We start from the raw sequence: 23,766 nt of genomic DNA on the forward strand, positions 1-23,766 counted from the left end.
ATGGTATTGTCTGGTTTTCAATTTATATGTACACCACATACAGTATATATCCAATATACTTCCAAGAGGATTAATAAAGGAATAGCAGAATTCATGGTTCTAAGAAAAGTTGCTTCAGAATTGTTCTTGCATGGGGTATTCAAATGTTCACTTAAAGTGAAGGCTTCAAAGGGATGTCCAGCATTACAATATATAATTATTAATGGCCCGTCCTTAGGATAAGCCATCCGTGGTAGATTGGCGCGGATCTGCTACCTGGGACCTCCCAGTGATCAACTGTTCGGCGGGCCAATGCGTCTGTGCATGGAGCTGATGTGTGCAGGAAGTAAATGGCTTCTTTCCTACTGAAATGCCCTAGTTTAGTATTACTGGGTGCACTGCATACGCCATCCTCAATAAGGTCCGAAAGGGAGGCTTTCTGCACACACCAGCTCCATGCAGAGACGCATTGACAGCATAGCAACTGATCGGCAAGGGTCCTCCTGTATGGTGGACACCAGCTTATCTTCTATTGATGGCCTGTCCTGAGTCCAAAAGTTTAAAATCTGGACACCCCTTTTAACCCTTTCCAATCCAATTTGTATCCTGGTTTTCCTAGGGGGTTTACTCTTTTTCTGTTGTTATACAACGGCGCTATATGCTGGCTGAAGTCGGTACTGCATGAGGTGACACGTTGGATAGGCTCCGACAGCAGAGAGGCTGGCAATATGCAGTAAGAGAACCATGACGAATGTCTTCCAACATCGGAGCTGTACAGCCTTAAATCATAATATCTTTAGACGTCAGACAGTGGATTGGAAAGGGTTAAATGCAAATCAGTTATTTTTATATAGCGAGTTTATATATTCTAAGGCTGCCTGTCCACGGGCGATAATCTGGCCACGGGGAACGCAGTGAAAGCTCTCCATAGCGCTGCTATGGAGAGCGCTTCCCCCCTGTCCACGAGCGGAAAATCATTGCGATTCTCCGCTCGGGGGCCAGCAATTCGCAGCATGCTGCGAATTTATAGCGATTCTCCGCGGTCAGCCTATCTGTCAGATAGGCTGACGGCGGAGATACACCTGCCAGCTCCTGCTCCCGGGCGGCGGATCTCCACCGCAGGATACCACAACGCCCGTAGACAGGCAGCCTAAAGCATATTTTTATATAGAGTTATAGAAAATAATTATTAACCTGGAGTTCCATTTTTTTTAAAATCTCAATAAAACTGCCATTTTCAGTTTTTGTTCTATATTACTTGTATTAACTGACTGATTTCTGGTTTTGTATTTTAATCTCCTCTCCTCAGGTGTCCTCTGCTGTTCATTTTCTTCTGTCCCACTTCCAACACTCTTTAGAACTTCGCAGCCTCCCTTTCCGACAATACGTAGAGGACGGTGTTTGCAGTGCATTCAGTAATGCCTTTTATCTTGATAAGATGGAAAGGAAGAAATTTGGACTCCCCTCCCAGGACCCTGCTGCCATCATTGACTTGTACAATGATACCATTGCGTTCCTAGCAGAGGCAGTTTCTTCAGAGCAACTCGCTGAACTGTCCTGGCCTGTATCTGAATTCACATCTGCCAGTGGCAGCTCTCTAATGCCACCCACTGACTGGAACAGTCTCAGTCATCTTGCCTGGCTGAAGAAAGCTGTACTTTGTTTTCAGCTACCACAAATGGATAAGCCTCCAGAAGGAGGTGAGCAAGTACATCTGAGCATAGAGGAAAAACTTGGGTGTATAATGCTAATGCAAAAAGTTTTTCTACATAGGTTTTTGTTTAAAGTTTATACTTGTAGCTTGTTTTTACTAAAGAAATATTTTATACAATGTATTATGCCTATTAAATATTATTGTAATATCTCTCTGGCAGCTCCTTGGGGTCCTGTCTGCTCCATGATTATGGACTACGTTTCGCAGATCACACGATCACAATCAGGTCTTCCCCTCTTGCTCTCTGAAGTTGAGCTACTTCTTGGTCGCATAAAGAAACATTGGTTCGCAAAAGAAGGCATTGCAGGCGTCACTCCATCTGTGCAAGATATTCCATGGGATGAAATAATTGCTCTTTGTATCAATCACAAACTGAGAGCCTGGGATCCTCCTTTAATTTCCAATTCCAAAGGTAAACCATTATATTCTGCATGTACATAATGCTTTGTATTATATTCTGTATGTAGATAATGCTTTATACTGTATCAGATCTTCAATTATCTTAACTGCTTCCTGAGATATGGCGTACATGTGCACATCATGGTCATTGTGGGGGCTCAGCTGTGTTTAGAGATGGCTCCGATCCCATATAGTTTACCTTTTAGATATGACAGCCTCTAGGTAGTTTACAGAGGAAGGGGCTCCTGCCATCAAACACCCATAGCCTGCAACTTGATTGCAGTGGGCAGATGGTTTCTATTGTGGCCGGGGTCTTCTCAATGCCATGTTACAATACCTAATTATAAAAAACTGAAAAAAATCCTGCCTCGTGTATATATATAAAAAAAAAAATTGGTATCGCTGCATTCATAAACTATCAGATTTAACTGTTGTTTAACCCACTCAGTGAATACCATATAAAAACAATAGCTAGAATTTGTTTTTTGCTTATCCCGCTTTGCAAAAAAGCAGAATAAAAATGATCAAAGTATCATATGTATGCTACAATGGTACAGACAATCTGCAGCTGGTCCTCTAAAAAAACAAGCCCTCACACAGTTCCATCAGTGAAAAACTAAAGGCATTCTATAAGGCTAACTTTACACGAGCGAGTGCGATAAGGGGTCGTGAATCCCGTCCCCATATCGCGCTCTCCACCATGGAAATTTCTTGAGGATGCAAGGCGTTTTCTTGCAAAAACAGCCATCTTTTCAATGCGAGACCTTGCATCGTGTGCCTAGTACGTGGTGCGATGTTGCTGCTGACTCCAATGAAAATAATGGGCGCTGCGAAGCGAGAGCACGCCAAAAGATGGGATGCACCACATTTTGTTTCCCTATTCAGAAGAACGGGGTTCATATTGTGCGTCTCGCAACACACAAATCTCATGCAATTTTTCAGCCTGGGTGAAGCCGGTCGAAGGGAGCCAGATTTTCTTTTCACTCCAAATTTCTGTATTGTGTTCTTTCTTCCTAGATACTCAAGAAGAGCTTTATGTCTATTTTTTTGAGGAAGATTTAAAACATTTTGCATACCCAGACACATGGGAAAGTGCTCGTCTCACCACACATCAGAATGTACTAGTAACTTCTAACAGGTGAATTTTTTAATTTTGCTAATGTATAATAATTAATACCAGTAGAAATATATTAAGATTTCAGTCTCGCAGGGCTGCAACTGAACTTTTTAACTTTTCCCATTCCAGCCCTCAGAAGCCTTCCTCACAGACTTCTCAGACTCCACGCTCTGTCCTTGTAACCAATGGAAACGACACACACAAAGTCTTGAGAAGTCCTGAGCTGTCGAATCTGAAGTCTCTCCCAGCACAACTGAACCGCTTTCTCTCAGCTGAGAAGGAGGAGGATAAAAGGTAATAGTTGATGCTTCGAATAATCCCCTTTTGAAAAACATTTTGGTTATAATCTACATAAAGGGTTGAATTACTTTTTAAATACTTTTCTTTGCTTTTGTTTTTCAAATTTTGAGCTACATAACATTTTTCTTCTTTATTTAATGTGAAAGTGAAAATTGCTGGTTTCATTCTTGGAAGCTGTAAGTAGTCTCAGGTCATTACTGCACTATGCTGTAAATGTACATCACAGTGATGGCATGGGCATGTAATCTAAAATGATACCAATGAAAACTACAATGTATCCCACAAGAACAAACCTTCGCACAGCTCCATCGACTGGAAAAAAGAAAGTGATGGCTATTAAAATATGGTGATATATGGAGCTGTGTGGGGACCTATTTTTTATGGGATGATCTATAGTTTTTATTGGTAGCATTTTTGGGTACATACAACATTTCAATAAAACTTTATTCCACTTCTTTGGAGACAAGATGACAAAAAATAGGTATTCTGTCATTTATTTTTTACATAACTCACTTTGTGATATAAATGACACACAAACTTCTATATTAGGAATGCCTGACAAATGCTGTGGATGCTAAAGCAGCAGTCAAATGCCATGACAAGTATATTGATTTTATATAGTTTTGGGCACAGGGGTCCCAAAACTATTTAAAAAATTAACTTGAAAAACCCCTCTAAGGGAACATTTTGCTCAAAAAAATTCAGGGAACAGTTAAGTCATACAGTAGAGCTCAAATGAAAGACTCGCTTTGTAACCTGTTTTCCTCTGTGAAGAGACCGGGGCACTAGTGTTCTCTGGTGAATGCCAAATGAGCTGCATGATGCTAGGCTTATGAGCACACGTCCCACTTGGACTCTAGAATGTTGGGTTAACCTCATGGAATGGATTTCTGTTAACCCTTTCCAATCCAATTTGTATCCTGGTTTTCCTAGGGGGCTTGCTCTTTTTCTATCCACAGCATTTGTGAGGCATTTCTAATATAGAAGACCCGCGGGCAGGTTTACAGGACGCCCCTGTCAGGCCTTATGTTGAATGTAGGGTGGGTAAACAACTACTTGATTGCTGCAGCTCAACGTAAACAGAATTATATTAAACGTATTAAACACATATTATTAATATGTGAATTTATCATTTCAGATTCAGTGAAAAACTGCAGCAGCTACTTGGGGAAGAACCTCTAAATGCATCACTTTCTCTGCCTCTGTACCTGCCAATCCCTTCCTTATCGGATTCTTTAGAAAGTTCAGTTATTGTACCAGCTCTGGAAAAATCATCCATACATTGTGCTCTGTATTCTCCAACCAAGCCAGGTCATGCAGGGTGCTCCCCTTCACTAAGGCCCTCTCTGAAAGACAGAATAAAGGACTTAAGTATGAACTTGAGAGGGAATCAGCATGAGGATATCGCTTTCAACTTACACCTTAGCAACTTGCTGGAAGTGGCCGAAGTTGGGGAAGGAAGCACTTCTTCATATTAATAATACCCCATTCACAGCCAACTATGACCAGACTGAACTTTGCAAATCAATTTCTAGAAATCTGAGAGGAAGTGGGGCTTTAATCCACCACTTTATTAAAGCTCTATATACTTTGTCATGGAGCGTTATTACTCTATTTATGCGGTAAAGTGTTCATTATGTATTTGAAACTGATGATTTTTGAACGTCCGCTTAAATATTTTCAGTTTCATGTAATTAGAAAGTTACGTTCTGTACATATTGTTTATATCATATACTTGTAAAAAAACGTTATAAGATCCAATGAAAGGCGTCTTTCATCATAGCGTTAGAGAGATATATTTTTTGCTTTAATAGAACATTTGTATGCGCATTGTCATGTATCTTTTGGAATTTCAAATTAAAAGCATACCAAAATGTCTAACTGGACTTTTCAAGACTCAACAACTTGTAAATTCTATAGAGAATAAAAATATCCTGGGTTTTCAGTATCTGGGGTATGACCGCCTGTACTGTTAGATGTCTTACATGTTAAATTTATTTTTATATTAAATTACCAAAAATGAATAGGACTGCACAGTGCTTACGGTTAAAGTATCTGCATATTATTTACATCTTCCCTAGTGTCTGTTTTTGAAATTATTCTTTTAAAGAGAATTTCCAGAATTGAGAAAAAAAATTGCCTGGGAAGTTGGAGGGAATTGCATATTGCTGTATCTATGCGGTTGCTGTAAAAACTAAAATCGCCTCGAAATCCAACCCACTAGTAATTTTTCGGGTTCAGGTTTTTCACGCGGTTTTAACTGCCATTTCAGTGCTTCCTGCAAGTGATCACTGCAGCCAGGTAAACAGACTTGGCTTCTAAAGGTTTGATACAAATACACCACTCATAAGAGTATTGCAGCTCTCTTACTTTTGCTGCAGGGGAGGAACTGCACTGGTACCAAAGCCCCTTCTGTGGGGACCCATGATTAACAAGCTATGGCATGTCCTAATGATGTCTTGTAGTTGAGAAACCACTTTTAGCTTTATATACATAAAACCAAAATAACTTTTTTAAAGAATAAGTAAACTTGTAAACTTTTTTTCATACATCAATAATAAAGCAATTTGTCCAATTCATTGTTTTTAGATAGTTTTTGACCCCATGTGCTGAAAACTATATAAAATCAATAAACTCACCGTGGCGCTCTGGTGCCATGACATTTGACAAGTGATGTCACCGGGACAAAAGACTCAGTGGCATCCAGTAAACCTGTGAAGAACCCATGTGACCACTGCAAGACAAGCAGAGTACACCGTCCACTTAATCCCTTGGCACTCAATCAGCATGCAGTCATTTGCAGAGGTATGCCTTTAGGTTTGCAAAGCCACGTCCCAGAGGCCATGGACCTTCAGTCCCCTCCAATAATCCAACCAGTCGCATAAAGTGGCAGCATCAAAGGTGTTTAATAAAAAAATACCGTATATACTAGAGTATAAGCCGAGTTTTTCAGCACATTTTTTTTGTCCCGAAAAAGCCTTCCTCGGCTTATACTCGAGTGAGGGAAGGGTTAAAAAAAAACCTCTCCATACTCACCTCCCAGCCGGTGTCTGTGTCCCCGGTGGCGGTGCGGAAAGCTTCTTCAATTTCTGTGTTCCTGGCGTCAGTGCAGCAAGCTGCTTGAATTCTCCCCGCTGTCATCCCCCGCCGTCCTCCCTGCCCGGCTCTGTCATCCCCCACCGTCAGGCTGTGATTGGCTGTGAATGATCGAGCGCCGGCAGGAGATTTAAAAGCCGAGTAGGGAGATGACAACAGTGCTCGATCCAATCACAGCCCTTATGGCGAGGGATGACAGAGCTGAGCAGAGAGGACAGCAGGGGATAACAGCGGGGAGAATTCAAGCAGCTTGCCGCACCGCCACTGGGAACACAGAAATTGAAGCAGCTTTCCGGACCGCCGCCGGGGACACAGATGCTGTCTGGGAGCTGTTATCTGATCTTTCTGTTGTGGGGATTTCATTAGTAATCAGGGAGGTGGAGGAGAAGTCGGTGATAAATGAAGAAACGGGCATTTTTCATTAAAATTTATCTGAGAGAGGAAGAAAAAAAAACACAAACCGCAGAAAGCTAGGACATGCTGCATTTTTTTTCTCCTCTACTCTACATCGCATGAGTGAAAACATTGCAGTTGTGAAGGAAACCAGTGAAAATCATTGGTTTCATAATTCTGCGTTTTCACTCTCTCGCATTGAGCTATTTTATCACAAGTGTGAGTGCACCCTTAAAGGGGTTGTCCCGCGAAACAAAGTTGGGATATACACTTCTGTATGGCCATATTAATGCACTTTGTAATGTACATTGTGCATTAATTATGAGCCATACAGAAGTTATTCACTTACCTGTTCCGTTGCTAGCGTCCCCGTCTCCATGGTGCCGTCTAATTTTCAGCGTCTAATCGCCCGATTAGACGCGCTTGCGCAGTCCGGTCTTCTCCGTGTTGAATGGGGCTGCTCGTGCTGGAGCGCTGCTCCTCGTAGCTCCGCCCCGTCACGTGTGCCGATTCCAGCCAATCAGGAGGCTGGAATCGGCAATGGACCGCACAGAAGACCTGCGGTCCACCGAGGGTGAGGATCCCGGCGGCCATCTTCGCAAGGTAAGTAAGAAGTCACCAGAGCGCGGGGATTCGGGTAAGTACTATCCGTTTTTTTTTTTCAACACATGCATCGGGTTTGTCTCGCGCCGAACGGGGGGGCTATTGAAAAAAAAACAAAACGTTTCGGCGCGGGACAACCCCTTTAAGAGCTCCATGGATTAGTATTGCCTCCATATTCAGGACCTTCATAAGCACCTAATTATTGGAGGGTTTACTTCATTACTGAGCATATTCTTGGCAGAATTTTTCGTTTCTGCATCACTGCAGAGAGCCGGAACGCTTTTTTTTTTCAGTCCTTGATGCCATATGTGGGTTTTGATTTTTATGGGGGAAGAATGAAAAAAAGTTTCACCATTGTCTTCTGCATGGTTTTTTAAATCTGTTTTGTATTGATCATGACATTGCTTATAAATATTGTGATCATTTTATTATATGGGTTTTTATTATTGCAGTGCCAAATGCATGCAAAATAAAACCACCTTTTATTTTCTTTTGTCTTTTTCACACATTTTCTTAATAAACTTTATTGAACTTTTACATTTTTTTTTTTCCCTACTAGAGGACTTCACAACTGCCTATATTAGGCCCCTAGCTGCTATTGTAACCCATCAGTGCCCTACGATCGCATCCACTTATTGTCAATTGAGCCATATTTTTCTTTTTGACTATAGGGCTCATGTACAGAACAGCACATTATATGGCCGGGTGCATCTACTGTGCCTCCATATGAATCCAACAGAGATAAAACTACGTCAGAGTACCATCAGATGCGGTATGTATGGAGGTTCTCTCCCCTAAAAGCAATGAATATCACTGGACATATGCCGCCTGTCTATATGACGGCACATGAAGGCTGTTTGCTTTCTTCTTTGTTAAATGAACATCCCCCCCATGACCCCGGTGTTCGGCTTCTGTTTTTTGTCCTACCTGCTTGTGAAAACTTGTTTGACCAGAAAGAAAACCTGAGCATCTGGTGTATTTCACACATTTTAGAGCCAAGCATTCCCTTCCCAGAGATATCCCTCCTCCCCCTTCTGACAGGCTCAAGGTTCTTCTAAAGTCAAATGAAAATACAGGAGGGAACTTATGACTGTTTCTACGCCTTAAATTGTGCTTGGAAAAGTTGCAAATGTTGTGGCAGGCCTACTTTTGACAAAAAATTGCAACTTTTCTTGTTTAATTTTTTTTTTTTTTTACATTGCTCTCAACACTTTTCTGAAAAAGGGGCGTGGCTTGTCAGAGGGCATGGACCAATAGATTTATGTATAATTTGCACCAGAAACTGGTGTAAATTATACCAGGGACCTATGCCAGCTCTTAGTTGGCATAGATTACTGTGTTGGCGCACAGAGGAGCTGAGATGCACCTAATATATGCACTAACAAATTGTACTAAAAGACCGGTATTTGCCCCAAAGAGCTCATGGTTGTAAATATGGTCGTTACTTTTGTAGTTAGGAAGTTAAATGGCTTTACAGTGCAGTCAAACGCATGCATACACATTGTATTCGAATTATCACCACACTGGAAGAATCTAGAAAGGCATACTTGTACAAACGCTTACCTGAAGCTTAGGCAGTTTTAGGGCGGCTTCAGATAACCATATATCGCCCGGGTTTTCACACCCGGCTGATATACGGTGTCCCTCTCTGGAGGGGGAGGAAGATGTAAGAGTCGGGAGCGGTGCACTGAGCTGCCGCCCCTCGCTACTATTTGCAATGGGAGGGGGTGGAGCTAAGTGAAAACCTGGCCAATATATGGTCCTCTGAATAAGCCCTTAGGCTGGATTCACACAAGCGTTGCGTATTTGTTCGCACATTTTTCACTGCCTTTTTGCACATTGAAAACTGTACATTTGCGCACACAACTACATCTTTACTGTACTTTTTTATGTGCAAATAAAACCCCTCTGCCATGGTCCCTGATATTAAAGTGGCTAATTAGCCTAATTAGTTTTATATATTCTATTTCCCTGTACGCAGGAAAATAGAACATGTTGCGTATCTTTTTGCACAGTGGAATTGCGTACAGAAATTACATGCATGTGAGGGAGCCCATTAAAATCAGTGTGTTCTATTCTCTGCCTATTGTGTGCGTAAATTTTTTACATGCAAATATGTCTGTATAAGCCCTTAGAAATGTCCCATACTGTATATGGTCCTGGTGTTCAAGTTGACTCAAACACAGGCCTAAAAAGTGAAGGCGCACCTCGTGGATTTCAGGGCTTTCTTTTTCTTAAAATGTTTTTCAAGCATCATTCCAGGTTGGTGGAGGCCTTTACAGGGGTATTCCAGGCATTTACTATTGATGACCTATCCTCAGGTCCTTAATCATTGAGGAGTGTGAAATTAAAAAAGAAAAGGACAATGTGAATGACCCTCAGAGGTCTTGTATGATGTCACGGGGGTCATAGATGGTAAAAAAAAATAGTTACAAAAATAAGTTTAAAAAAATTACAGAATAAAATAAAAATATATCTATATATAAAAAAGAAAATGACTCCAAGCCGACGCAAAGCAAAACAGTCACCGTATGCGCCCTATAACACAAAAGTAAACAAATTATAGCAAAACATCTGAAACAAAAGGAGGAATCCATTCACATACTTTATTTTAGTGGAAAAATACTAATTTAAAAAAAACTATAAATTTTGAAATAATTTTTTTTTCGCTTTTTACAATGCATCAGTTAAGATGGGTGTATTTTCGCAGCTTTTACGTCGGCCAGGAAAGATAGTTCAGGAATAGAGATGAGCGAGTATACTCGCTAAGGGCAATTGCTCGAGCGAGCATTGCCCTTAGCGAGTACCTGCCCACTCGGGATCAAAGATTCGGCTGCCAGCGGCGGGCGGGGAGCTGCAGGGGAGAGCGGGGAGGAACAGAGGGGAAATCTCTCTCTCCCCCCTGCTCCCCCCTGCTGACTGCCGCAACTCACCGCTCCCCCGCGCCGGCAGCTGAACCTTCTCTGCCGAGCGGGGAGATACTCACTAAGGACAATGCTCGATCAAGCAACTGTCCTTAGTGAGTATACTCGCTCATCTCTATTCAGGAACTATCTTCCTGGCCGGAATATAGCGGCAGCTCCCAAAGACTCCTATGGGAGCCTATGGTAGCTGCTGGAGAAGGGAGGTGGGAGGGAGTTTAGCAGTGTGTCTGCTAAGCTCCCACCCCCTTCCCCCCTTCTCTCCGCCCCTTGCTGGCTGTTTGCAATAAGAGGCGGCGGGACGGGGCGGAAGCTATTTGCTATGCTCCTGCCCTGTCCTCTCCTGCCCCCTCCCATTACTGGCAGCCGACAAGGGGCGGAGAGGAGCCAGGAGCTTTGAACATTAGCTCCCGCCACATCCCGCCCCCTTTCCTTGCCAAGATCTGGCGAGGGGGCGGCAGTTTAGCAGAGCTTAACTGTCTCCCCCTACCCGTCGGCAATCACTGCTCAACGTATATGCGCCAGACCCAGGCCATCTGAACGGGCGGAGGAACAGCAGATTTATGCGCCCATTCACGCGATTTTCGGTTGCGCTGTGGCCGTGACACAACCGACTATCGTCCATTTTATGTAGGCGTAAAAATTGTTGTCTCATTCACTTATCGTTCGGTTTAAACAGCGTTCATTCAGTCCTTTTCAATCACTTATACAGTGAATGTGAACGCTGAACAATTTCTCGTTTGAACGAGGCAACAATGCATCTGCCTGCCTAAACAGGCTGCACGAGGGCGAACAATGACGTCACTCACTTGTTTAAACGAGAATCGGCTTGTCCATAAAGGCCCTTCACCCCTTTACAAATTCATTCTCTCACGGGGATTTTTCTCCTATCTTTAAGATATGTCTAATCTTGTCGGCTCTGTTTGCCTTGTGCTGTTTGCACAACAACTCGTTAAATATTAAAGGGACTTTTAACCTTTGTCTGTCGCTCCTGACACTTTCCTCCCAGTACTGTTTTGTAGATACAAGTATCATATATATTATCCTAGCACAGGCATCTGCAATCTGTAGCTCATAAGCGCATTTCAGCTGTGCAAATACTTAATATTCGCTTACACTTGTGTATTTTGCCTGTTCCCACGTGTATTTGTGTGCAAAATATACACACAACGCATTATATACACAGCAAATACGCAGGTTTTCTACATGTCGAGCGCATTTTTAAATTTCAATGGGTTCTTGTGGTATGCATATACGCAGAAGGTAGATCATGTCACGTACTTTTTCACGTGACCGCACATCGTGTGAAAAAATACACTTGTGAATGAACCCATGGAAATCAATTCACTGCATATTACGCACGCATAATGCGCAGCGCAAATATGCTTACGTACACCTAGTAGAGATGAGTGAGCATACTCGCTAAGGGCAATTACTCGAGCGAGCATTGTCCTTAGAGAGTATCTCCCCGCTCGGAAGAAAAGATTCGGGTGCCGGCGGGGGGCAGGGGGGGATGGGGGATGGGACGTTCCCCCCTGCTCACTGCCGCAACTCACCGCTCAATCCGCGCCGGCAGCCGAATCTTTTCTTCCGAGCGGGCAGGTACTCGCTAAGGACAATACTCGCTCGAGTAATTGCTCTTAGCGAGTATGCTCGCTCATCTCTAAAACCTAGCCTTAAACTCCTTATCAGACCATCATGTGGATTATAGAGTGTTTACCTTTTGGATGTCTGCAGCATCCATAGGATGCCGTATTATGCGTGAACCCTTAAGGCTACATTCACACTTTGCCAATTTTTTGAGATGGAAAATACACAGTGGATTTTGATGCAGATCCGCAAACGAATGTAACGTGCTTTTTGATGCAAATTTTGGTGCGGGTTGAACCCTTTCATTTGAAGGGGTGAAATCTGCATCAATATCTGCACTGTTTGCTGCAGAAAATACTCAGCAAATTCACCATGTGCAAACTTGCCCTTAGGCCAATTTCAGACGAGCGTATTGTAACACGTCCGTAATATTGATCCGCATTACGGATGTATTATAGATGACATTACAACTATTTTTGATTAATATTTTTTCTCCATATTTGCTGTCTTGGTTTTATTTTCTAACGGGCAAATATCAATCAGTTTTTGCTCAAGAGTAAAGAAAAACTAAATAGAGAGACAAAAATAGGTCATGACTCATGATGCGTTTTTAAAAAACGGCCATGAGAATAGATACATAGATTTACATTAACTCTGCATTATGGTCCACAAAACACAGACCGAATATAGAGTTCAAATTAGGCTGGTTGGAAAGTGGCCTTTATAATATATTTGTGATCAAAGCTTAGTTCATACTGCAATAGTGTGCCCTCCAGCCCAAACCACCTACGTTTGCCATGCTGTAGCACCAGAACATACGGTTTTACACCGTTAACTGAAGAAAAAGAAATTACAAAAGCGTAAATGTATAAAATTATTATTTTGACATCAGTTATTGAATGTTGCGGAAATCAGTAGGTTGACAGATAGATCCACTTCTATTCCATTCTTTACTGCAAAATATACATAACCCTCTGTGAAGGAGGGCTTTGGTTTTCCCACCCTACTGTGCCTCCTGTTGATTAGTTAATTTATAACTTTGGCATGCAGGACAAGATTTTGAGAAGGTAACTGAACAGACAGCTAGTCTGAGGGAAGAGGCGAGTGAATGAGTGAAAGCATGTCCAAACTGGTGGAATGTGTCCCTAACTTCTCAGAAGGAAGAAACAAAGAGGTAAGAATGTATATGACATTTTTCAGACTATAAGATGCACCCCAGGTTCAGCCAACAGAAAACAGAGAAAACATATTGCATACTAATTTAAACATCTCTGGGGCTCTAACAAAGTGGAGATGTTACCATCATTGACTTTAGAGTTCTAGTATAGAAAAGGGGGCTAAACATGAACAGTCAGCTCCTATTCAAACTTTGGCGCAAGCACATAAGTTTACATTATACACATACACAGCACTGCTGCACGCTTATTGTACATGTATACAACACACACAACTCTGCAGCTGGCACGTCAAACATTGATTTTATTAACACTAAATCCACACATACAAAGGGCAGTAATCAAAGTGGACGGATTGGGAAATCAAAGTGGTCCTGAAAAAAAAAATTACAAAGTGGCCCATGTTGTAGGTGGGCTTGAACCGGCAGCAAGTGAGGCGATCACAAGTAAGTAGGGGTCAGCAAATCGCCAGCCACAGTCATGAACGTGGTAGGAGAGGAGTTTGTGCGGTGTGCATAGCTCTGCAGCACATTTAAGCTGGGTTCACATGAGACGGATTTGCAGCGGAAATTCTGTGCAGAATTTCTGCGCGGCAAATCCGTCCACGGCTCCTAATCCTCCTAATCCTGAGATTAGCCAGCCATGTGGACGAGATTTTGCAAAAATCGGGATGGCCAATCAGTTGCGGCAAGGCCGGGTGGAACCGGCAATGCGGCACGGAATTGACAACCGCAGCATGTAAATTCTTACGTTTTTTTTCCTCTGCTGCCTCCTCTCCTCTATTGGAGAGAAAGCCGCAATGGAATGCCGGCGGCTAAACCGCTCCAAAACATTTCGCTGCGGGTTTTGAAGCTGCAGCTCTCTCACGGAAATCTCGCGGCTCTTCGGCTCAAGCGCCGAGATTTCTGTCCCGTGGGAACCCACCCTTACTATGAAGCACAGAACATGTAAGAACTGGAGGCATATATTAGGGTGCCACCTATTTCTAACCCATTAAGCCTCTATAACGTCATAGATTGGCTTGTCTTCAGCTTCTATGGTATGCATTTATGTCCTGTGCCCCCATAGTCCCTGTGTTGACTGATAGCTGAGTTGACAAGGATCTGAAAAACTCTGATCCCTGTTATTTAACTCCCTAGATGCCAATAGCGACCATGGCATCTAGGTGGTTAGACAGGGGAGGGACCTCAAACTGACCCCCAACAAATGAAATCTCAGGATGCCAATGGATAACCATGGCAGCCAAAGGCCTATCAAAAGGCCCCCAGGCATGCCACAGCTGTATGCCTACTGGGCTGATCTTTCAGCACAGCTTAATAGATTGCTTTCCAGTTTTAGACGCACAGAGAATAATTCTTTACTGTACTGACTATACCAAAGATCACACTGTGACGTCCCTGGTGGGTCTAAATAGATAACGGAATAAATGTTAATTACATTTATTAAATTTTTTTTTTGTAGAAGTGAAGGAAAATAAACCACACACACATTATCACCACAATCATCATGGCCATATAATTACCTCCAAACTGTCACTGAACAAATCCCACTATAACACTCTATAAGAGCCATATAATACCGTCACGTCATGATCACATAGTACCACTACAAAGGGATTAATACCAATATATTGTCACTGAATAAAGAATACTACAATAATCAATATTACAAATAATAATGCTATATGAGGGCCAAATAATACCCCCAGGCCATGACCTCATAATACCACCTTAGTGATGCTGATAAAAGACCATTATTACCCCTCCATACAGTGACCATATAGCAGTATATACTAGATCTACACAGGCACTCTGTAGACCGCATAAATAATTAGTGTTGTTACAACCAGTGATCACAGGTGATGTCCCCTCTGACTGGAGTCATTCACTTTCCTTTTTTTCATCTTGCCCAGACCATCATGATGACTTCTCCTGGTCACAACTTGTCTTTGCAGACACACAGATATCTTTGCCTCCTCAATTTTCCAGGGACCTGGTGTCTAAATAATTTCCCCATCTATATTGCCCTCGATAGTAGTAATCCAACCTGTGGTGACTGACATAGTAATAGTATCCCCCTTTTTGTACTCCCTGTAGGCCCTACACAGTAAGTGTGACTTTTCCTGCCCCACACACAGTAAAAGTGCCCTCACTCAATAATAATGCTCTGCTCAGTAATAATCCTCCTCAAAAGCCCCTACCCAGTAATAATGCCCTATAAAGGTCCTCACTCAGTAATAATGCTCCATAGAGGCTCCACTCTGTAATAGTTCCCCATATGGCCTCCCACTTAATACCAATGCTCCCTAAAGGCCCCACTCAACAATAATGCCCCACATACCCTCCCACTTAGTAACAATGCCCTATATAGGCCTCCATTTAGTTATAAGGGCCCAAATATGCATACATTCAGTAATAATGCCCCATATAAGCCCCCACTCAGTGATAATGCCTATCACAGACATAATCAAAGGTCCTGCTGCTAGTGCCAGACCTTTGATATTTGCTATTATCTATCCCTGTATGTACAGAAGAGCACCTGTACCCCGGTAAGATATGTGAGTGATCTCCAGCATTATCTGCTGGAGGGGACTGCTCCTGCTCTGCACTGATCGGGCAGGAAGAGGGAGGACTGTGCCGCCACAATACATATGGCTGCAGAACTCTCCCGATGATCAATCAGCACGCTGCCGGAATATTAGGGCAAAGTTCAGGGGTCTCTGGATCTATTAGACCCCCCTGCCTCTGGACGATTAGGTGCAGAAGCTATTCAGCTAGATTTTATCTGGATGAAAATTACGTCTTATAGTCAGAAAAGTACGGTACATATAATAGATCCACTTTAACCTATTGTATAGCAGTGCTGCTCTTCTTTAGCTAGGTATTATTGTACCTTCACGCCACTGGAAGTGGTGGGTGTAGCCAAGAGTTAGGGAGCTTGACAGGCAGGTCAGACCCCCAGTGACTGATTGGCTGCACTCACCACTCCATGGGCTGCAGATAAGTTGGACTCGCCCCTCCAGCGTCCAGACGTCAGTGGACATTAGCTCACAAGGGCGGCAAGGTGCTGGCGACAGCGCAGGCTTCCGGGGGTTCTCAATGCAGGGGGAGGTCCGACCAACGTGCACTGACTTTTGCCGTGGGATGGAGGGTTAGGGTTACAGCAGTTTCACAGTTAGGCTTACATTATTAGGTGTCAATGCTTCCATGTCGGCCAGCACTCACATGGAAGCATTTACAGCTAATAATGTAAGCCTAACACTGAAACGACCCCTAACCCTCCATCCCGGGCAAAACTCCTTCCAGGCTGCTGTCGGCTCTCTGAGCTATGCTGGGCTGCCAGCAAATCGAAAGCTAGGGGTGTGACAGGGGTGTTCCTCCATCTAAGCCCTGTCAAACTCCTAGCTTCCGGTGGCGTGAAGGTACAATAATACCTGGTAACTCCGATATGAGTCAATATCCATTGTTTTAACAGGCCTTGCTATATGACTAGGGATATAAGCCAAGCCAGAATATCCAAGTACATGCAGCAGTGTTGGAATTATTGCACCTCATGCATCTACTGTAGGATTTTGGCTGGCTAGATGAGAGTCTATGGCCTCCTGCAGCCGGCGGGTCGGATCCCACTGCGAGAATTTTTGCAGTGGGATCCGACCCATGTCCCTGCAGTGACCACTGCGGCTCACCTGCTCCCGGCGTCTCCCTGCTCTGCTATGTGCCTAGCCGGCACATGTGCAGAGCGGAGTCCGCGAGACACTAGTGACGTTTCTGTGCGGGCCTCTGCGAGGCTCGTACAGAAATAGGACATGTTGCGATTTGTTTTCCGTGCGTGTTTTCACGCGGTCAAATCGTGGCTGTCTGCATAGGATTGCATTTTCTAATGCAATCCTATGGCAGCGTGCACGGGTGAAAATTCTGCAGGAAATCCCACAGCGGAATTTCCACCCGTATGCAGGGGACCTATGAGTATGGGAGGATAATGTTTCTGCTCGTGAACATCACCACAAGGGTGTAGGGAATCTTATGTAGGACATGCTATACTCCCTGGGAAAAAGCCATGAAAATAAGGGATGGAATAATCCTCTACAGTGTCACATACTTAAAGGTAGATACTCAATATCTGACCTTTTATCAGTTTTTGCAATATATAAGCCAAGTCAGAAAATTCCAGTACATCTTTGTAAACAAGTACGTACCATACTGCAAGCTGTTGTATACGTCCTACTGAATTTAAAAAAGTCGGACCCACATGGTTAGCAATTCTGGAGACTGGAAGTTGTACACATTGGGAGTTAGGTGTTTAAAGCTGATGTTGTTGGCAATCCCCACCCCTCTTTTTTTTACTTTTGCTGCCTAAATTATTTATGATTGTATGCTGTTGTATTGTTGGAGACTGTGCAGGTATGTGTGTTTGTGTCCTATATAAAGGCAAACTAGTTATCCTGGTATGGACCAACGGAGTCAGTTTGGCCCAGTATTTTTGTTGATTATATTGCTATTTGCAACCTATCCCTAGTCATATTGCAAGGCCTGTTAAAAGGTTGGATATTGACTCATAGGTAGTGTTGTTTGTTGTGATTGGCCAGGCGATAAAATCAGGCTGTTTTTTCCTGAATCAGATTGGATCATTTGAATCCAATTTGTATTAAAAAAAAATCAACAAAACATTGGCGTTCTGTTTTGAACAGAAAAGATGGGTCTGTTGGCTTGGCACTGCTGCCTTAAGGCCCATTTACATGCAAAGATAATTTTTCAAGTGATTAAAAGTTTTAGTGATCTTTTTGCATAAAGTGTTAATGGACACTAATGTCTATTAACACTTTATCATCTTGATTTGCATGTAAATGCGCCTCCAGGAGCTGTTTGTAGAGCCCGGTGTGTGACTAATCACATGCCCTGCTGTCCAAACAGTTGCATTGTTCTTCACATGGTTCCTGTGATACAATGTAATCTCTTGGTTCCCGTGGTGAACACAGTATACAGTCTATTGGGAGATACTTTATCTCTCTGCGGCCGAATTATTTATTTTAAGTTCACCTTAAAATCATGGTTCATATAAAAAGTGCACAATGCCTGTGTTTACATGTAACAATTATCACTCATTTTCAGTCGTTTGAACAGATTTTGAGTGATAATCGTTACGTGCAAATAGGCCTTTACAGTGCTGGAGTTCTAGGCTTGATTCTGATTTTGATGGAGATTTGAGCCTCGGGCTCCACCACTGCAAGTCAGCTATGCTGACCACCAGGCTGCCACTGCCTCCATTGTTCTTTAGAGACATTTTGGAGGCCAGATTAGAGAACCCGATTTTTACTCCTGTTGATGTTAATGGAGGTCGGAATTGGGAGTCCTGATTCACAACTATTTATTAAAATCGGGTTGGTCACTCCTGACTCGATTATATCAATTATCGCTCAACACTACTCCTAGGGTAGTTACTATTCTTTAGAGGATATTTCCATCACTTTTTTTCCTGGATTATATAAGATTCCCTATACTCTTGTGGTGCACTCTCCGGTGGTGCTCCCCACAAGGAGAAAAAGTATCTCCCTGGACTCTCTTTGCATTACTTGATAACACGTTGGTAAATATACTAAATGCACTGCTGATATAGCTGGGAAAGACATGGCAATGTGTATATATACGGCTCTGTTCACATTATTCTTCCTTGCACTGCATCTGGGGCAAATAACGTTCAAACTGTATTAATATCATCTTTCCTTTATAAATCCCGAATTCTCAAAGGAAACCCGAAAGACCCCATTAAACAGTAGGTTCCATGGTGTCCCTCATGATTTGTTGGTGTCTATTTGCAAATATATCCAGCAAAGCAGTCATCTAATCTGTCCTTGCAATGTCCTCATTACCCAGGTTATTGATGCACTGGCAGCAGCTATTTCTGGGACTGCAGGATGTCGATTATTGGATGTGGACCCTGGTTCATCCACCAACAGAACAGTGTACACCTTTGTGGGTACCCCAGAGGCAGTTGTTGAAGGGGCATTAAATGCATCACGTGTTGCTTTTAAGATGATTGATATGAGTAAACACAAAGGTAGGTGACTGCATTTCCTGTATTTTTAAGTACTGTAGTCTTGCATACGGTATTGCCAATTGTAACATTTTCTTTCCTGTATACTTATTGTCAAAAAAAAAACAAGCACCTAGTTGGAGTTGTTGCTTTGCTGCAAATGTCGGCATGCAAATAATTAGAGTTGTGATGTGATTAGATGAACGGTCTTGCCACTTGAGGCCCTAAAAGTGGTTCCACTCTTGGCCCATAAAAAGGCTCTGAGAGGCACCTTGTGTGCAGTGACTTCTTTTTCCGCTTGTGTACAGCGTGCTGAGATTTCCCCCAATTAGCAGAGTTTGAGACGGGGTACATTATTAGAATGCGAGAAGCTGGATAGTTGTATCATTGAATTGCCCACCACCTGGCCAGACTGTTAGGAGCTGTTGGGACCAGTGGATGTGTGAGAGCACAAAAAGAAGGCAACCAGGCTCAGGATGACCTCAATGGATCGATCACCAGTAGAGAGGATCGTCTGATCATCCAATAAGCATGAGCAGCTTCTACTGTTTCATTGTCTGCCACCCAGAGACAGGTGGCACCATCGTTACAGGCCCCCTGTGTCTGTCGAACCATTTCCAGGCTTGACTGAAGGACATTTGGTCTCACGGTGTCCATTACATGTTCTACCTTGGACACCCACCCACCGTCGCCTCCGTTTGTAGTGGTGTCACAAACAACAAAGCTGGACTGCTACGGAATGGAACCAGGTTGTCTTCAGCAAAGAATCCAACGAAGATGGTCGCGTTAGTGTCTGGGTGAGCGCTTCAATCCTGCCCTTGCTGTTGAGCCGCACACTGTCCCCATTGCTGGTGTGATGATCTGGGGGTCCATTGCATTTGACAGTCGGTCACCCCTAGTAGTGGTACAAGGGACAATGACAGCTCAGCGATATGTTCAGGACATCCTGCAGCCACATGTGTTCCTCTCATGGTGGCTTCCTAGAGGTGTTTTCCAGCAGGATAATGTTCACCTGCACAGATAATGTTCACCTTTTGCTCTGATATTGTGATCACCTAATTATATCAATGTTACAATCACACTTTTAATAAGTGGAAAGACAAAAAATGTTTAGAACTATGGGCTGGATTTAACAATAAACAATATTTTTTGCGAGACAACCCCTTTAAGTAGCTGCTGGACATTTCATCTGTGCTTAGGGAATCTATAACAGTAACAAGTACGCAGTGCACCATAATAGTGCCAGCAACTGTGAATTTTTTTTGTTTGACTTTCACATCAGCACAGCATTAGCTAGAGGCTTGCTGGGGGAACAGTTTAATTATCATTAAAGGGGTTGTCCGGCCATAAACATCATATCTCATTACTTCTGTTTGCACATTTCCATGCACTTTGTAATGTACATTGTGCATTGAAAATGTTGCAAACAGAAGTTATTCACTTACCTTTAGGGTGGCCCCCCCCCCCTGTGTTGACCCTCGGTCGTGCGTGGTTACGACAAGAAATCGTCTGTATTTCTTGTCGGGCCGGCAGCAGCTCTCGTCGGCGCTGGAACGCACCTCTTCCCCTCCGCGCATGCGCAGTCCTTCGTTCTTCCGCCGGGACCGCGCTCTTTACCTAATCTTTGCAGGGGACGCGCGCCGCCGGTCGGCGCATGCGCAGTACACTCACTTCCTGGTTTCATATACCAGAGCGGAGTGAGTGTCTGCCTGCCGCTGCTGCTTGGAGAAGAGCCAAGGAGACACCATCGGGACTTTAAAAGTAAGTGGAAGGGGAGAAGGGGAGAAGGGAAGAAATGTTGGAGAGGAGGAGTTGGAGAGATGGATGGATGGATGTGTGCAGGGGGGGGGGGTGCAGTGATGTGTGTGTTCGTGGTGTCTGGAGACCGGCTGTCAGAAGTCCCGGGGGAAGGGGGGGTGTGCGGAGAGGGAGAGATGGATGGATGGATGTGTGCGGGGGGGGGGGGGGGGGGGGTGCAGTGATGTGTATGTGCATGGACCCGGCTGACAGAAGTGGGGGGGGGGGGGTCATTGTGAGAGGGGCACTATGAGGGCATGTGTGTGTGGGGAAATGTTTTACTTTACTTTAGCAGGGGGCGGGGCCTGGGCGGGCAGAGACTGTAGAGCAGTTCAATAGAGGTGGGCGTGTCGTGGGCGGGGCTAGGACGTGAGCTGAGGGAAATCCTGCCTTTTCATGTCTCTTACTGCCATCGGGAGCGCGCACACAGAGGAGGGAGAGCGCAGAGCATGTGAGAAGGCAGCACAGAGGCGCCATCTTTGAAAGCTGCAGTGAAGATCAGAATCTAAGGTAAGAAACTGACATTGCAGCTGATCTGCCGGCCGGTTTGAGCCCCTGTATGCTGTCTGTTACTATCCTTACTGAAAGGAAAGCAGCAGCATTATAAAAATTTTTACCCTGTGTGGCCGGACAACTCCTTTAACTTCTATATTCCCCTAAATAAGCTATAGACCATAAGTATGCAGTCAGCATGAAGAGCTGTGATCTCCTCTATTTTAATTGTGTGACCGGAGCTGTGGGATCATCATCCGTAACTGTGACAAGAGTGTCCTTGTTTCCCTCTAGGCAGTTTCTGTAGTAGGGTCAACTTGATAGCAACACACAGGCTGAGAAACAACTGACTACAAACTGTAACTCTGAGTAAATCTGAGTGATCAGAATTGAGATCACATGACCATTTGAGGAGGAAGAGGCCAGGAGTTTTAGATAGGAAGAAATAGTTAATCAAGGTAATACTAGATCACTTATACATACTGGTGGGAATGGCTACATAACGAAGGCAAAAAATCACTGAAGTGGCCCTTGAGACAACTCCTTTACATAAGAACTGGTAGAGGTTAATTCTTGCCACACACCAACTGAATTTTGGAATGAACATTGCCATTCCAAAAAGTCTTCCAAAATACCTTCTTTAGGTGATTCATCTACTGTACCAACATATGAGATGAATTCCCATCAGCTTTGTCAGACCATTTTCGAAAGCTCTATCCACTTCATTTTTTGAGCTTGCTGTGGAATCAACACATCATTGGAAGCTCCCACCTTGTAAAGTGTTCTAGTAAATTTGCAGGGTTTACCGCTTGAAGTGTGGCGCCTTTCCACATTTCTTATTAGTATTATGATTCTGAGATGGAAATTAATGTAATTAATATCTTTCAAATCTGCTAATTTACTTCTTGTTCACTTTAATTCAGTATCCTAACATTGCTCTTCAGGAGAACATCCTCGTATGGGTGCTCTGGATGTGTGTCCCTTTATTCCTGTCCGAAATGTGACCATGGCCGAATGTGTCTCCTGCGCAAACAACTTTGCTGAAAAACTGGTGAATGAACTGCATGTCCCAAGTAAGTAACACACATTTATAGTCCGACATCTGATGAAGCTTGACTAATGCTGGTAACTACTCCTAGCTATATTTTGCCATCATCATTGTTTGCATAGTGCTATCATCAGGGGCGTAAATATAGGGGGTCCAGGGGTAGCTGTTGCTACCTGGCCCTGAAGTCTTAGGGGACTCAAAGGCCCCTTAATTCACATAAGAAGACACCAGTATTATAAACAGAAAATAGTAGGTAGGGGGCCCTGTTACAAATTTTGAGCCTCTGGTTATGCCTCTGGAATAGAGATGAGCGAGCATACTCGCTAAGGGCAATTACTTGAGCGAGTATTGCCCTTAGCGAGTACCTGCCCGCTCGGAAGAAAAGGTTCGGCTGCCGACGGTGAGCGGGGAGGAACGGAGGGGGGATCTCTCTCTCCCCCCCGCTACCCCCTGCTCACTCCCGCAACTCACCGCTCACCCGCGCCGGCACCTGAATCTTTTCTTCCGAGCGGGCAGGTACTCGGTAAGGGCAATATTCACTCGAGTAATTGTCCTTAGCGAGTATGCTCGCTCATCTCTACTCTGGTATCATTTTGGCTTTATACATATAAAATATATGTCACATTAAATCTGACAAAGAAGCATATTAGTCACAGTATGACCTTAGTTCCATCTGGAAAGAGATCCCTTCCCATATGGGCATAAAGGGTTTATCTGGGTGCAAGACAATAAAAAAAAATGGATCCAAATCTGAAAAAGAACAATAAAAGCAGCGGTACTTACCCATTCTCTTCCTCGACGATCCGCTGCTGCAGCCCTGTGGTCCTTTCAGCCTTTCTTTAGGAATGCCTACCACCTGATCGCTACAGCCAATCAGAGGCTGGAGTGGTTAGCTGCTGCATCTAATTGGCTACAATGGTCAGATAGTAGTTCTTAAACAAAGACCAAGAAGACCCCAGGGTTGCAGCGCTGGATCGCCAAGGGAGAGGATGGGTAAGTACTGCTGCTTTTATTGTTTTAACAAGGGATCTTCTTACAATAGCTATTTACTACCAATCCACAAGATATGTGATATATGTGTGATTGCTGGGGGACCCACTACTGAGACCTCC

At 43.7% G+C, this 23,766-nt stretch overlaps 2 protein-coding genes across 2 annotated transcripts in view; both read left to right on the top strand.

Annotated features, from left to right (window-relative positions):
* The window catches only part of MCM3AP (minichromosome maintenance complex component 3 associated protein), a 45,755-nt gene extending 40,289 nt beyond the window's left edge, over positions 1–5,466 (top strand). Inside the window, exons 24-28 of the mRNA XM_066575729.1 lie at positions 1,289–1,679; positions 1,854–2,105; positions 3,110–3,230; positions 3,339–3,503; positions 4,648–5,466. Coding sequence (XP_066431826.1) covers positions 1,289–1,679; positions 1,854–2,105; positions 3,110–3,230; positions 3,339–3,503; positions 4,648–4,987 — 1,269 coding nt within the window. The 3' untranslated portion in view covers positions 4,988–5,466. The remainder of the gene's footprint in view (positions 1–1,288; positions 1,680–1,853; positions 2,106–3,109; positions 3,231–3,338; positions 3,504–4,647) is intronic.
* Positions 5,467–8,296: 2,830 nt separating this feature from the next.
* The window catches only part of FTCD (formimidoyltransferase cyclodeaminase), a 32,288-nt gene continuing 16,818 nt past the window's right edge, over positions 8,297–23,766 (top strand). The window contains exons 1-4 of the mRNA XM_066577379.1: positions 8,297–8,373; positions 13,163–13,286; positions 19,158–19,341; positions 22,551–22,679. Of these exons, the coding sequence (XP_066433476.1) occupies positions 13,221–13,286; positions 19,158–19,341; positions 22,551–22,679 (379 nt within the window). The 5' untranslated portion in view covers positions 8,297–8,373; positions 13,163–13,220. The remainder of the gene's footprint in view (positions 8,374–13,162; positions 13,287–19,157; positions 19,342–22,550; positions 22,680–23,766) is intronic.

Source organism: Eleutherodactylus coqui, chromosome 8 (genome assembly GCF_035609145.1).
Source record: "Eleutherodactylus coqui strain aEleCoq1 chromosome 8, aEleCoq1.hap1, whole genome shotgun sequence".
In the NCBI taxonomy this organism is placed as follows: Eukaryota; Metazoa; Chordata; class Amphibia; order Anura; family Eleutherodactylidae; genus Eleutherodactylus; species Eleutherodactylus coqui.